The 13,958-nt window shown below is 34.4% G+C and overlaps 1 protein-coding gene across 1 annotated transcript; it reads right to left on the bottom strand.

The window, feature by feature from the left end:
• Positions 1-13,462: 13,462 nt before the first annotated feature.
• Positions 13,463-13,723, bottom strand: LOC124959258 (mitotic-spindle organizing protein 1-like). The gene has a single exon (XM_047517823.1). It carries the CDS (start codon positions 13,721-13,723, stop codon positions 13,463-13,465), a length of 261 nt encoding a protein of 86 aa, XP_047373779.1.
• Between the last annotated feature and the right edge of the window lie 235 nt (positions 13,724-13,958).

Below are 13,958 nucleotides of genomic sequence, written 5' to 3'. Positions count from 1 at the left end.
TAGAGAATATTATCTTTTTATTGTTTGATTAGTATGCTAAAACCTTAGCTTCTGTGGATTAGTTCCTTCTGGAAAGAAGGCAGTGTAAACACAGACACTAATTAATGTTGAGTCAGTTGTATTAGAGAGAGGGACATCTTGAGGTACAGACAGGTATATAAGATTTATTGTTTCTGATGTTACTGATTGCTGTGTCTCTGCCTTTCTAAAATACCTAGCATCACTTGTGGTTTTGGTGTGTGGGTTTTCTGCCCTCCTTTGTGTGGAGTTCTCTGATAGTGCTACCCTTCTATGTAACCGAAGCTTAGATCCAGAGTTTGGCACGTTATTACTCTTCCAAGCCATTTCCTTCATTAGATACTTTGGTCTCATCAGGCCTCTTCAACCTTCTTGTTCTACCTGGCTCAGTGAAAAGTACCAAATTCATAAAATTGTTGAGGTCTCCTATCATAAGGGATAGTATCTATACTTTAGGTAGACTCTTTTCCGATTTCAGGACACACTCTGAAATCTTATGTGGGTTTACCTAGATCCTTCTAAGACAGTGATGAAAGATGGAGAGAAAAGTCATTGTTCTGAAAGAGACCTTCATCTTAGGAATGCTCTGTACTCTTTTTGGGGTTGTAGTCATGCAATGATTCCTTTTGTAAAATTTATTTTTGCCCCTAATTTTCTTCCTTTTAATTTTGTTGAAATATTACTATTTCTTTTGAATTTTGATGATTATAACAATTTGCTTATAACAAATGGCAATTATGATCGTAGCACATAATAATCCAATTAAAGTAGAAATGTATACTTGGGCAAGAAATGTAGAGTGTAATGAATTCATGGTAGCAAATTTGGAAATATTAAAGGTTAGTGTCAGGTGTGATGTCCCACAGCTGTAATTCCAGAGGTTCAGGAGGCTGAGGCAGGAGGATCCCGAGGTCAAAGCAATCTCAGCAACTTTGAGAGGCTCTGAAATATTTGGCAACCTCTCTCTCTAAATAAAATATAAAATGGGATAGGGATATAGCTCAGTTATTGAGCACCCTTTGATTTAATTCCTTTTATAAAAAAAAAAAAAAAAGAAAGAAAGAAAAATATTTCAACATGAGAGAAAAAACTGTGATGACCCTGGAGAACAATTTTAGGTTTTGAAACAAATAGTTGTATTACATTTATCAAATATTTGAGTGAATTATCGGTACATCCAAAAACAGTGGCTTTCCCAGATAAGAAGGAAATATTTAGATGAAAAGTATGTTACTATAGCAGAGATACATATCACCTTTTGTCATTATTTATTAATACCTCATTCTGTAGTAGCATGGATGCTAATAATCTTTGAATTTCAGGTTATTTCATTCATATATTTACCCATATACAACATTAAACATATTTTGTGTATGCTTTATATTGGGAATTTTCATTGCCATTTATAAATTTTAAAATCCTATAAAGATTACAAACATTTTGTCAAATTTTTATTCCAGAAATTTTAGAATTTTTTTTTAAATTTTTTAATGTTGCTTATTTAGTGACTTTGTTTTTAAAATGGTTTTAAGATTGAATTATCATTATATATAATAGCAGGTTCCTTTTGACAAAATCATATATGCATGAAATATAATTTTCTCCACCTCAGTGCCCAGTGCTTTCTTGTTCACCTTGAAAATGATAGTCATTTCTGTTTTGGGGAATAGAAAACTAGACTTTTAAATGGACTATAGTGACATGTATACATCCCTGCTTTTTAGATTGTGTGAATTTTAATATGAAATCCATGTGTAGTTTATCATTGCACAGCGTCAGAGGCAGTTTGGTTTTGCTGTTGCAGAATTTGTAACATAGTAGATTCCAATTAAGAGTTATGCCTGAGAACTTATTTACTTGTTTATCTAAGAAAAGGAAAATATGAAAAGGTTTTATATATATATATATATATATATATATACACTTTAAGTGATTTATATATAAATTTATATATACCCTTTAAGTGTATATATAATGACACATTTAAGTGTATATATAATGACACATATAATGACATATATATATATATATATATATATACCCTTTAAGTGATTTTCCAAATATGCTCCAACTAATGTGTTCTGGAATTGCATTCCACACAAAGACCACATGTCTAGTGTCATATCCTTTGCAAACATATTTTACTACAAACAAGTTCAGTATTTTAAAATAAAGATGAAGAAAAAACTGACTGTGCAACCTCAACAGATAATTTGATTGAAATCAGTGTTCTGATAGGTAAATAATGGGACTCTGAAAATTAAAGCAGAAACATGAATATGGGAAAGGGTAAGAACCATTAACTGATAAGGTATCTACCATTCTCGGGATGAAAGAAGAGTAGACTCTTCTCCCTCAAAGGGAAAAAAATAGTCTTCCCTTTCCTAGACAATGTTATTGCCCTATTGGAAGAACTTGTTATGCAGTATTTGCTCTCCCTCCAAGTTTGCTCCAATGCCTCTTATTGATTCCAGTCTTTCAGGAGAAGTCTCAGGAAATTCAAAAAGGAAAGTAAACCTTGCTCTAGGTGGAAATGACACATATAAGAATATTGTAGGAATTAGCCAATATGTCCTGGTGTGAACCAGAAGAGAGCTTCAGCAGGGGAGTGGATCATGAAGGTATTAACACAGGTAGACTGAATATAAGTCTAAAGATTGAAGAATGTTTTTACATTAAGGTACTCACTCATGACTTGAGATTGGTTGTTGACCAAGAAAAAGGAATGTGTTGACACCCTGATCCCCAGTATTTTAGAATGTGACCTCATTTAAAGAGAGGGTACTTATATAGGTAATCAGATTAAAAATGAGATTGTTAGGGTGAGTTCTAATAAAATAGGCTGGTGTCATTATAAAAAAGGTAAATTTGGGCATAGGGAGATCTTTCCATCTTTCAAAGTCTTCTTTAGTGACTTTCTTTAGTGTTCTATAGTTTTCATTGTAGACATATTTCACCTCTTTTGAAGGCTGATTCATAAAACTTTTGCAGCTATTGTGAATGGGATTGTTTTCCTAATTTATTTTTAAGCAGATTAATTATTGGAGTAAAAAAATGCAATTGATTTTTGTATGTTGATCTTGTATCCTGCTACTTTTCTATATTCATTTACAAGTTCTAGAAGCATAATGGTAGAATGTTTTTGGTCTTCTAATGTAGCATAATGTCATTAGCAAACAGAGATAATTTGACTTCCTCTTTCTATTTGAATCCCTTTACTATTTTTCTCTTGCCTGATTTTTCTGGTTAGCATTTCAAGAACTATGTTGAATAGGAGAGGTGAAAATGGGCATCGTTGTCTTGTTCTTGTTTTCAGAGGAAATGCTTTCAGTTTTTCTCCATTCAGTAAAATGTTGGCTTTGCTTTTCTCATATATGATGTTCAGGTAAATTCCTTCTACCCCTAGTTTCTCTAGTGTTTCTAAAGTGAATGAGAGCTGTACTATCTCAAATGTTTTCACTGTATCTATAGAGAAAATTATGTGATTGTTGACCTTGACTCTATTCATGTGTTGAATCACATTTATTGATTTTTGTATGTCGAAACAGTTTTTCAACCCTGGGGTGAAACCCACTTGGTCATGGTGCATTATCTTTTCACAATAGCTGAACTATGAAACCAAACTAACTGCCCTTCAGTAGATTAATGGATAAAGAAAATATGGCGGAGGAACTGCCCAGTGAGATGCTGGGGTGGGGAGCAAAGGTCCAAGAAACCTAAGCTGCTTCTCAGAGGAGGAGTTGCCTGTCACTCCCGGAACTCAGAGCAACGGTCCCGGGACCCTAGGCATCTTCTCAGAGGAGGAGCCCCCCACTTAGACACTTTGGTGCAGGGCAAGTTCCCTGGCCCAAGAGGTAGGTCTGGGCCCCTGGGAACGTTGCAGAGGAGGGCTGCTGAGCCCAGGCAGTAGTTCTGGATAGAGGGGAACTTCTAGGAGGGCAGCTAACCAACAGAGATGTCACCACTGGGTGAGTCTTCCCTGCCGGGCAAGGCTTTCCCACAAGGGCAGTAGAACAAGATTCACAGGTCCACACCAGCCATGCCTCAGACCACAGTCTAGTTCCTCTTTGGTTGACCATCAGTCAACTAGTGGAGGCATCTCTGACCACCAGCAGTGAATATACCACACCTGAAGGCCACCACTCCTAGAGGGACAGCTTTCTTGTGGAGCACTGCATTAACAAGGTCCTCCAAGACTTCAGGCTACTGAAGGCTAAGAGGTGATACATTGGAATTCTATAGGACCCTATAAGTCAATAGAGGAAATCTGCAAAATCTCATTGTTCCACTGATACCTGAACAATATGAGAAAACAAGGGAAGAAAATATCCCAAAAAAACTAGATGTTACATTAATAAAATCCAATGACAGCATGGCAGAAGAAATGTCAGAAAGGGAGTTCAGAATGTACATAATTAAAATGATCAGGGAAGCAAATGATGACATGAAAGGGCAAATGTGGCTTTGAATGATCACACCACTCAACAGTTCAAAGAGCAAATGTGAAGCAAAAGATAATTTCAATAAAGAGTTAGAGATACTGAAAAAAAAAATAAACAGAAATCCTTGAAATGAAGGAAACAATAAACCAAATTAAAAACTCCATAGAAAGCATAACCAATAGGATAGAACACCTGGAAGACAGAACCTCAGACATTGAAGACAAAATATTTAATCTTGAAAAAAGTTAACCAAATAGAGAAGATGGTAAGAAAACATGAACAGAATCTATAAGAATTACAGGGTATCATGAAAAGGTCAAATTCAAGAAATATTGGGATGAGGAAGGCACAGAGAAACAAACCAAAGGAATAAACAATCTATTCAATGAAATAATATCAGAAAATGTCCCAAATCTGAATAATGAAATGGAAAACCAAGTACAAGAGGCTTACAGGACTCCAAATACACAAAATTACAACAGACCCACACTAAGGCATGTTATAATGAAAATACCTAACATACAAAATAAAGACAGAATTTTAAAGGCTGTGAGAGAAAAGAATCAAATTACATTCATGGGAAAACCAATACGGATATCAGGAGATTTTTCAGTCCAGACCCTAAAAGCTAGAAGGGCCTGAAACATTTTTCAAGCCCTGAAAGAAAATGGATGCCAACCAAGAATCTTATACCCAGCAAAACTTTACTTTAGATTTGATGACAAAATAAAATCCTTCCATGATAAACAAAAGCTAAAAGAATTTACAAAAAGAAAGTTGGCATTACAGGACATTCTCAGCAAAATATTCCATGAGGAAGAGATGAAAAACAATGACGCAAATCAGCAAAGGGAGGAACTAGCCTAAAGGAACAGTCAAATAAAGGAGAAACCAAGTTGTGTCAAAAAACAAAAATGAACCAATAGACAAATCATATCTCAATACAAATCATATCACAATAATGCAAATCATATCTCAATAATAACCATGAATGTTAATGACCTGAACTCGTCAATCAAAAGACATAGACTGGCAGATTGGATTAAAAAGAAAGATCCAACAATATTCTGCCTGCAAGAGACTCACCTCATAGAAAGAGATAAATTAAAGATGAAAGGATGGGACAAAAAAATCATACCATGCACATGGACTCAGCAAAAAAGCTGGAGTATCCATTCTCATATCAGATAATGTAGACTTCAAGCCAAATAGACAGAAGGGATAAAGAAGGACATTTCATACTGCTGAAGGGAAGCATGAGTCAGAAAGACATAACAATCATAAATATCTATGCCCCAAACAGTGGTTCATCCACGTACATCAAACAAATCCTTCTCAATTCCAGGAATCAGATAGACCACAACACAATAATACTAGGTCACTTTAACTCACCTCTCTCCCCACTGGACAGATCTTCCAAACAAAAAATTGAATAAAGAAACCATAGATCTCAATAACACAAACAGTAATTCAGACTTAATGGACATATATAGACTATACCATCCAACAAAGAACGAATACACTTTCTTCTCAGTAGCACAAGAATCCTTCTCTAAAATAGACCATATTTTATGCCACAAAGCTAATGTTAGCAAATATAAGAAGATAGAGATACTACCTTGTATTCTATCAGATCATAATGGATTGAACTTAGAAATAAATGACAGAATAAAAAACAGAAACAAATCGAACACCTGGAGATTAAATAATACACTATTGTATGATGAATGGATAACAGAAGATATCAGAAGGAAAATAAAAATCTCTTAGAGGTAAAAAAGAACAAATATACATCATATCAAAATCTCTTGGACTCTATGAAAGCAGTACTTAGAGGAAGACTTATTTCATGGAGCATATTCAATAAAAAAAAAAAATCATTAGACCTAACACAACAGCCTAAAGCCCTAGAAAAAGAAGAACAGAGCAACACCAAAAGTAGTAGAAGACAGGGAATAGTTAAAATCAGACCTGAAATCAATGAAATTGAAACAAAAGAAACAATAGAAAAAATTGACAAAATAAAGAGTTGGTTCTTTGAAAAAAATAAACAAAATTGATAAACCCTTAGCCACACTAACAAAGAGAAGGAGAGAGAAAACTCAAATTACTAAAATTCAGAATATACAAGGAAATATCACTATAGACACAAGTGCAATATAAAACATAATTAGAAGCTATTTTGAAAATCTATTCTCTAACAAAATAGAAAATATCGAAGTCATCAACAGGTTTCTAGAGACATATGAATTACCTAAACTGAACGAGGAGGACACACACAACTTAAATAAACCAATTTCAAGCAATGAAATAGAAGAGGTCATCAAAAGCCTACCAACAAAGAAAAGTTCGGGACCAGATGGGTTCTCAGCTGAGTCCTACAAAATCTTTAAAGAAGAGCTCATTCCACTACTCCTCAAAGTATTCCATGAAATAGAAGAGGAGGGAACCCTCCCAAACTCATTCTATGAAGCCAATATCACCGTGGTACCTAAACCAGACAGAGACACATCGAGGAAAAAAAATTTCAGACCAATATCCTTAATGAACATTGATGAAAAAATTCTCAACAAAATTTTAGCAAATCGCATACAAAAATATATTAAAATATAGTGCACCACAATCAAGTGGGTTTTATCCCAGGGATGCAAGGTTGGGTCAACATCCTGAAATCAATAGATGTAATTTGCCATATCGATAGACTTAAAGTCAAGAATCACATGATTATTTTGATAGATGCAGAAAAAAAAACATTCCATAAAATACAGCATCCCTTCATGGTCAAAACACTAAAAAAAATAGGGATAGTGGGAATATTCCTTAACATTGAAAGACCATCTATGCTAAGCCCATGGCCAATATTCTTAATGGTGAAAAACTGAAAGCATTCCCCTTAAAAACTGGAACAAGGCAGGGATTCCCTCTTTCACCACTTCTGTTCAACATCTTGCTTGAAACTCTAACTAGAGTGATTAGACAGACCAAAGAAATTAAAGGGATGTGAATAGGAAAAAAAGAACTCAAACTATCTCTATTTGCTGAAGACAGTGTTATATATTTAGAGGAACCAGAAAATTACACCAGAAAACGTTTAGAACTCATAAGTGAATTCAGTAAAGTAGCAGGATATAAGATTAATGCTCATTAATTTAATACATTTTTATACATAAGTGATGAATATTCAGAAAGAGAAGTTAGGAAAATTACCCCATTCACAATAGCCTCAAAAATAATTACTAAGGAGTCAATCTAGCAAAAGATGTAAAAGACATCTATAATGAGAACCACAGAACACTAAAAAAATAAATTAAAGAAAACCTTAGAAGATGGAAAGATCTCCCATGTTCTTGGATAAACAGAATTAATATCATCAAAATGGTCATACTAACAAAAGTGCTATACAGATTCAATGCAATTCCAATTAAAACCTCAAACACACTTCACAGAAATAGAGCAAGCAATCATGAAATTCATCTGGAAGAACAAGAAACCCAGAATAGCTAAAGCAATCCTTAGTAGGAAGAGTGAAGCAGGGGGTATCGCAATACCAGATCTTCAATTATAGCAATAGTAACAAAAACAGCATGGTATTGGCACCAAAATAGGTAGACCAATGGTACAGAATAGAGGCCACAGACACAAACCCAAATAAATACAATTTTCTCATACTACACAAAGGTGCCAAAAATATGTAATGGAGAAAAAATAGCCTCTTCAACAAATGGTGCTTGGAAAACTGGAAATTCACATGTAGTAGCCCCTATCTCTCACACTGCACAAAAATCAACTCAAAATGGATCAAGGATCTTGGAATCAGACCAGAGACCCTGCATCTTATAGAAGAAAAAGTAGGTCCAAATCTTCAACATGTCAACTTAGGATCAGATTTCCTTAACAGGACTCCCAAAGCACAAGAAATAAAAGCAGGAATCAATAACTGGGATAGATTCAAACTAAATAGCTTTCTCTCAGCAAAGGAAACTGTCAGCAATGTGAAGAGAGAGCTTACAAAGTGGGAGAAAATCTTTGCCACTCATACTTCAGATAGAGCACTAATTTCCAGAATATATAAAGAACTCAAAAAACTCTACACCAATAATACAAATAACTCAATCAACAAATAGGCTAAGGAGATGAACAGACACTTCACAGAAGAACTACAAGTACTCAACAGATATATGAAAAAATGTTCAACATCTCTAATAATAAGTGAAATGCAAATCAAAACTACCCTAAGATTCCATCTCAGGAGATTATCAAGAATACAATAACAATAGGTGTTTACAAGAATGTGGGAAAAAAGGTACACTCATACATTGCTGTTAGAGTTGCAAATTAGTGCAGCCACTCTGGAAAGCAGTGTGGAGATTCCTTAGAAAACTTGGAATGGAACCACCATTTGACCTAGCTATCCCACTTCTCGGCCTATGTCCAAAGGACTTAAAATCAACATACTACAGAAATGCAACTGCCTCAATGTTCATAGCTGCTCAATTCACAATAGCCAGATTGTGGAACCAACCTAGATGCCCTTCTATTGATGAATGGATAAAGAAACTGTGGTATAGAAATACAATGGAATATTACTCAACCATAAAGAATAATAAAATATGGCATTTGCAGGCAAATGGATGAAATTGGAGAATATCATGCTAAGTGAGATAAGCCAATGTCAAAAAACCAGAATGATCTTGCTGATAAGTGAATGACACATAGTGGGGGTGCGAGGAGGGCAAGAGTGGAGGAAGGAGGGACTGTGTAGAGGGAAAAGAGAGTTGGGAGTGGTGGGGGGAAGGAAAAAAATAACAGAATGAATCAAACACTATTACCCTATGTGAATATATGACTACGCAAATGTTATGCATTTACTTCATGTACAAACTGAGAAAAAATATGTATCCCATTTGTATATACAATAAAAATAAATCTTAAAAAATAAATAAATAAATAAAAAAGAAAATATGGCATACATACATACATATTGGAGTATTACTCAACCCTAAGGAAGAATGAAATTATCGAATTTGCAAGTAAATGGATGGAACTGGAGACTGTCATGCTAAGTGAAATAAAGCAGTCCCCCAAAGACAAACGTTGAATGATTTCTCTGATATAACTACACTAATCAAAATAAGATGTGTGTGGGTGTGAATTATGACAAAGAAAGAAAGAGAAAAAGAAGGAAAAAGGAAATTTTATTAAATTAAAAGATCAATAGAGTATATTGATCATGCTTGATCATGGTGTACAGTCTTCTTGTATTTTTTATTATTTGCTAATATTTTATTAAGGAATTTTGCATTCATTAAATATAATAAAACCTGGTGAGGATATGGGGACAACACTATTTGCTGTTTTATAAATTAGTATAGCCACTATGGAAATAAGTATGTATGTTTCTTAAAATAATAAAACTGGAACTACATTATGATCCATCTCTATATGACTCCTCAGCACTTATCAAGGCAACATTCTTTAAAAAATGCATGTATATTCATCTTTACTGTGGCACAATTCTCAATTGCCAATTTATGGAATCAGCTTAGGTGTATCTGTTAACAAATGAATAAGAAAATTACATACATACACACACACACACACACACACACACAAACAGTACAGTTTTATTAAGTCATAAAGAGGAATAAAACTGTGCAATTTGGAGGAAAATGGATGGAACTGGAAAACATCATAATAACTAAAATCAGGCAGACTCAGAAAGACAAAAGTTACATTTTCTGTTTTGGTGAGCCTTTTTTTGCCGCTGTGACCAAAAGACCTGACAAGAACAATTTTAAAGGGAGAAAAGCTCATTTAAGGGCTTATGGTTTCAGAGGTCCCAGTCTGTAGTGAGCTCACTCCATTCTTTGGGTCTCCAGGTGAGACAGAACATCATTGTAGAAGAGTATGGCTGAAGAAAGCAGCTGGTGATGTGGCAACAGGAAGGAGGCAGGGAGGAGAGAGAGAGAGAGAGAGAGAGAGAGAGAGAGAGAGAGAGAGGGAAAGGACTCTCTTAATCAGGGACAAAATATATACTCCAAAGTCAGGTCCCCAATGACCCACCTCCTCCAGCCATACTCTACCTCTCATAGTTACTATGGCCCAGTTAACTTTCATCAGAAGATTAATGTGCTGATTAAATTAAGGCTCTGATGACCAAATCATGTCACCTCTAAAGTTTCCTGCACTGTCTACACATGAGCTTCTGGGGGACACCTCATATCAAATATTCCACCCCTGGCTCCAAAAAGCTCATGGCCATTTTATGATGCAAAATACATTTAGTCCATTTCCAAGAGAACCCTAGCCTCAACAGTTCCAGTTCAGCTTGTGAGGACTCTGACCCTGATGCACTTCGCCTGACCTCTCAGGCCTTTGAGATCTTGTTGGAAATCCCCATGACCCCCTAACCCAGCAGACAGCAATCCTGAAGAACCAGCACCATGTAGACGATGCCAAGGTCTGCTACCATTTCCACCAGTAGCCAAACTTCCAGGGTCCCTTTGTGCAAGGAGGATGCCTCATTTGTTTGGTCAAGGAAATTTTTTTTTCTGATTTTTAATTTTAATTAAATGTATAAAAATTGGTATTTGATTCAATTTTTAGAAAATTTAAGCATATTTGAAACATGTATATACATTTCACAACAATAATGATCCACCTTGTAAAAAATAGCTTATTTGAGTATAGAAAAATATCATTTCTCACTTATTTGAATGGCCAACTTTGTTTTAAAGCCTGAGGCAATGTTAATATAGGTATCTCTTCTCACTACCAGGGGAAAAAGTATTCCATTTTATATCTCAAGTCTAATTTAAAGTGTAAATTACATATCCTGTCTTTAAGTAGTCTTCAATCACACATAATAAGCATCTTAACATTTATAGAATACCTAAAGAAATACAATTGAATTCACAGAAGGATGTATTAACTCAAAAGCATATGCCAATACCACCAAAATGGTTTTATTTTTGTCATTGTCAGCATGTAAAGCATTGGAATTGTATCATTTTTGTTTTATTTCTTAAATATTACTTAAGTATGCATTAAAAATATACATTTAAAGCCAGGAGCTATGACACACACCTAATCTCAACTATCTGGGAGGCTGAGCAAGAGGATCACAAGTTCAAGGTCAGTCAGGGCAATATCACCAGACCAAGTCTGAAATATATAAATAAATAAATAAATAAATAAATAAATAAAAAGTGCTGGGAATGTGATTTAGTAGAACACTCTGGGGTTCAATCCCCATTATCACCAAAAAACATTTAAGAAACATGACACATTAAGAAGGCCTCTGTAAACATAAATCTTTCTCAATGTATTTTTCCATTTTGCTTCATATGTAAATAATTTAATCTATAAAATCACAAATAAAACTATGAGCTCTTATGGCCTAGAAGTACTTACATGTTTTGGTGTTTGATAATAAATGTTCTCTTTGATTTATAAATAAATAAGGTATTTTCAGTGTTTAATATCATTTAAATGTTTATCACAGATTCTTTTTGTCTTCCTAACTTGTTCTGCTAATAGACCTTTTTAATTCATTGGTAAAGATGCCATGAATTAAGAGTCATAAAGGTCAAGCCAAGGTTAATCTAAAAAAAAAAAATGGCTGGGGATATAGCTCAGTTGGGCGAGTGCTTGCCTTGCAGGCACAAGACCCTGTGTTCAATCCCCAGCACTGCAAAAGAAAAAAAGGGGGGGGGGGCAGAGAAAGTGCCTATCTAAATTCACTAAATCTTATTAAAACCACTTCAGCTTGTATGAACAACAAGTAACATTAGTGAAAAATGAATACCATTCATTTAAAAGGTATCTAATAAAATCTAAAATGTAATCGGCAGTGAGATTAAATCTATATTAGCCTTGAAAAAAAAATTTCACTAGACTCTGTTACAGAAACAGAACCAATAATATCCTAAAATTTTCTAAAATTTATTTTTGAATCATCATTTTGATGAGTTAGAACTTTAAAAGGAAAAATGACACACAAATGATTTTAGAAAGGCATACATATAATTCCTGATACATTTCATCATAGAAATCCTTATTCAGAAAATATTACACACTCATTGAAACACACCACCTATTTAGTGATTTATTATACATCCACATCATATTAATTGGATAAGAATTCCAATTACTTTTATGTAACAAAAGTAAAAAGGAATTTTGCATGTTGCCTATGTTCATTTTATTTTATTTATGTTTATTTTTAGGCCTTTATTTATAGAATATAAAACTTAGAAAAACATTCTAAATTAATGTTCTTGATAGATGTAAATGACTCAAAATACAAACAAAACTAAGCTAAGCACTATTATTACTTTTAAAATCTAAGTTTCTAGAAATTTTATTTTTTAGTCAATACAAAATTATCTAGTTCACACTATTAACGTCCAGAAACTGTTTAAAAAACTAAACATACTCTGTTAAAGAGCAGATTACAAGAAATGTTTTCTATGCTCCTATTTTAAAAAACAAGATTCTGGTATACACAGGAATTTAAATACAAATTCATACATGGTGGCTAAAATTCTGTCAACTTTCAGTCTGATACAACATAAATCAACAGTTATTATGCATAAATAATTCAAAATTAAAGTTTATAATGGAAATGTCAACAAGTCATAACTACAACACATCAATACTGATGGGTTCCCACTATACTTCAACCAGGCACAGAAGATGTGCACATCCGATAGACAGACTGCTTAGAAAATTAAAACTATCAGAGCCATAAATAAGGAATACATAAATATAAACAGCAATGCCAAAACATTAGGGCCATTAAAAAAAAAGTGAATAAGATGCGATGTAGGCACATTTGATAGTACTCTCTGTAAGCCACTTTCCACTGATTTATAAAGCTATGGTTTTATAATTCTTTTTAAAAGGAAAGGTTTTCTGTACTGCTGCATGCAGTAATTTCACTGTACATTCTTGAATACAATGCAATCTTCAAATCCTCTTGAAGAATTTGACATATCTCATTAGGATGTCTCCAGATAGCTTGTCATATTTTCAGGAGCCTTTAGTGCTTCAGTAACCTTGCGAAGTTCCTTAATACCAGATGATAAAGCTTCTGGGATAATTCCTTGTTCACAAAGACGTACACAAATAGACAGCTTTTCCATATCTAAGCCAGTATTCAAAATTCTTGAAATCTCAAGATTAACGTCCATGGTCTCCCTTACCGCATTCAAATTGGCAGCGGCTAACGCCAAGGCCCCGGCGCCGCTGCCACTCACCATAGTGAAGGCTGAGGGATGCGGAGAAGGGCCTGACCTGGAACTGTAGCGCCTTCCTTTCTCTTGGTCAAGGGAATATTTACTTTTACTTCTTCAAATTTGAGATGGGTGTGTTCTTACAAATTCATGAGATTCCTCAAGCCATCTTTCTTATTGTCTTTGGGCAGTCTTTGGTTTTTCTATGGTGGCTGTAATGTCATTAACAACCACATATTCCTTAGTCCAATTTTACTTGCAG

This window comes from Sciurus carolinensis, chromosome 11 (genome assembly GCF_902686445.1).
Source record: "Sciurus carolinensis chromosome 11, mSciCar1.2, whole genome shotgun sequence".
Lineage (NCBI taxonomy): Eukaryota > Metazoa > Chordata > Mammalia > Rodentia > Sciuridae > Sciurus > Sciurus carolinensis.
This window is presented reverse-complemented; position numbering and strand designations above follow the sequence as displayed.

What these genes read in the sequence shown, in the direction of transcription:
- LOC124959258 (XM_047517823.1), bottom strand. Translation starts at nt 13,723, where the DNA reads ATGGTGAGTGGCAGCGGCGCCGGGGCCTTGGCGTTAGCCGCTGCCAAT.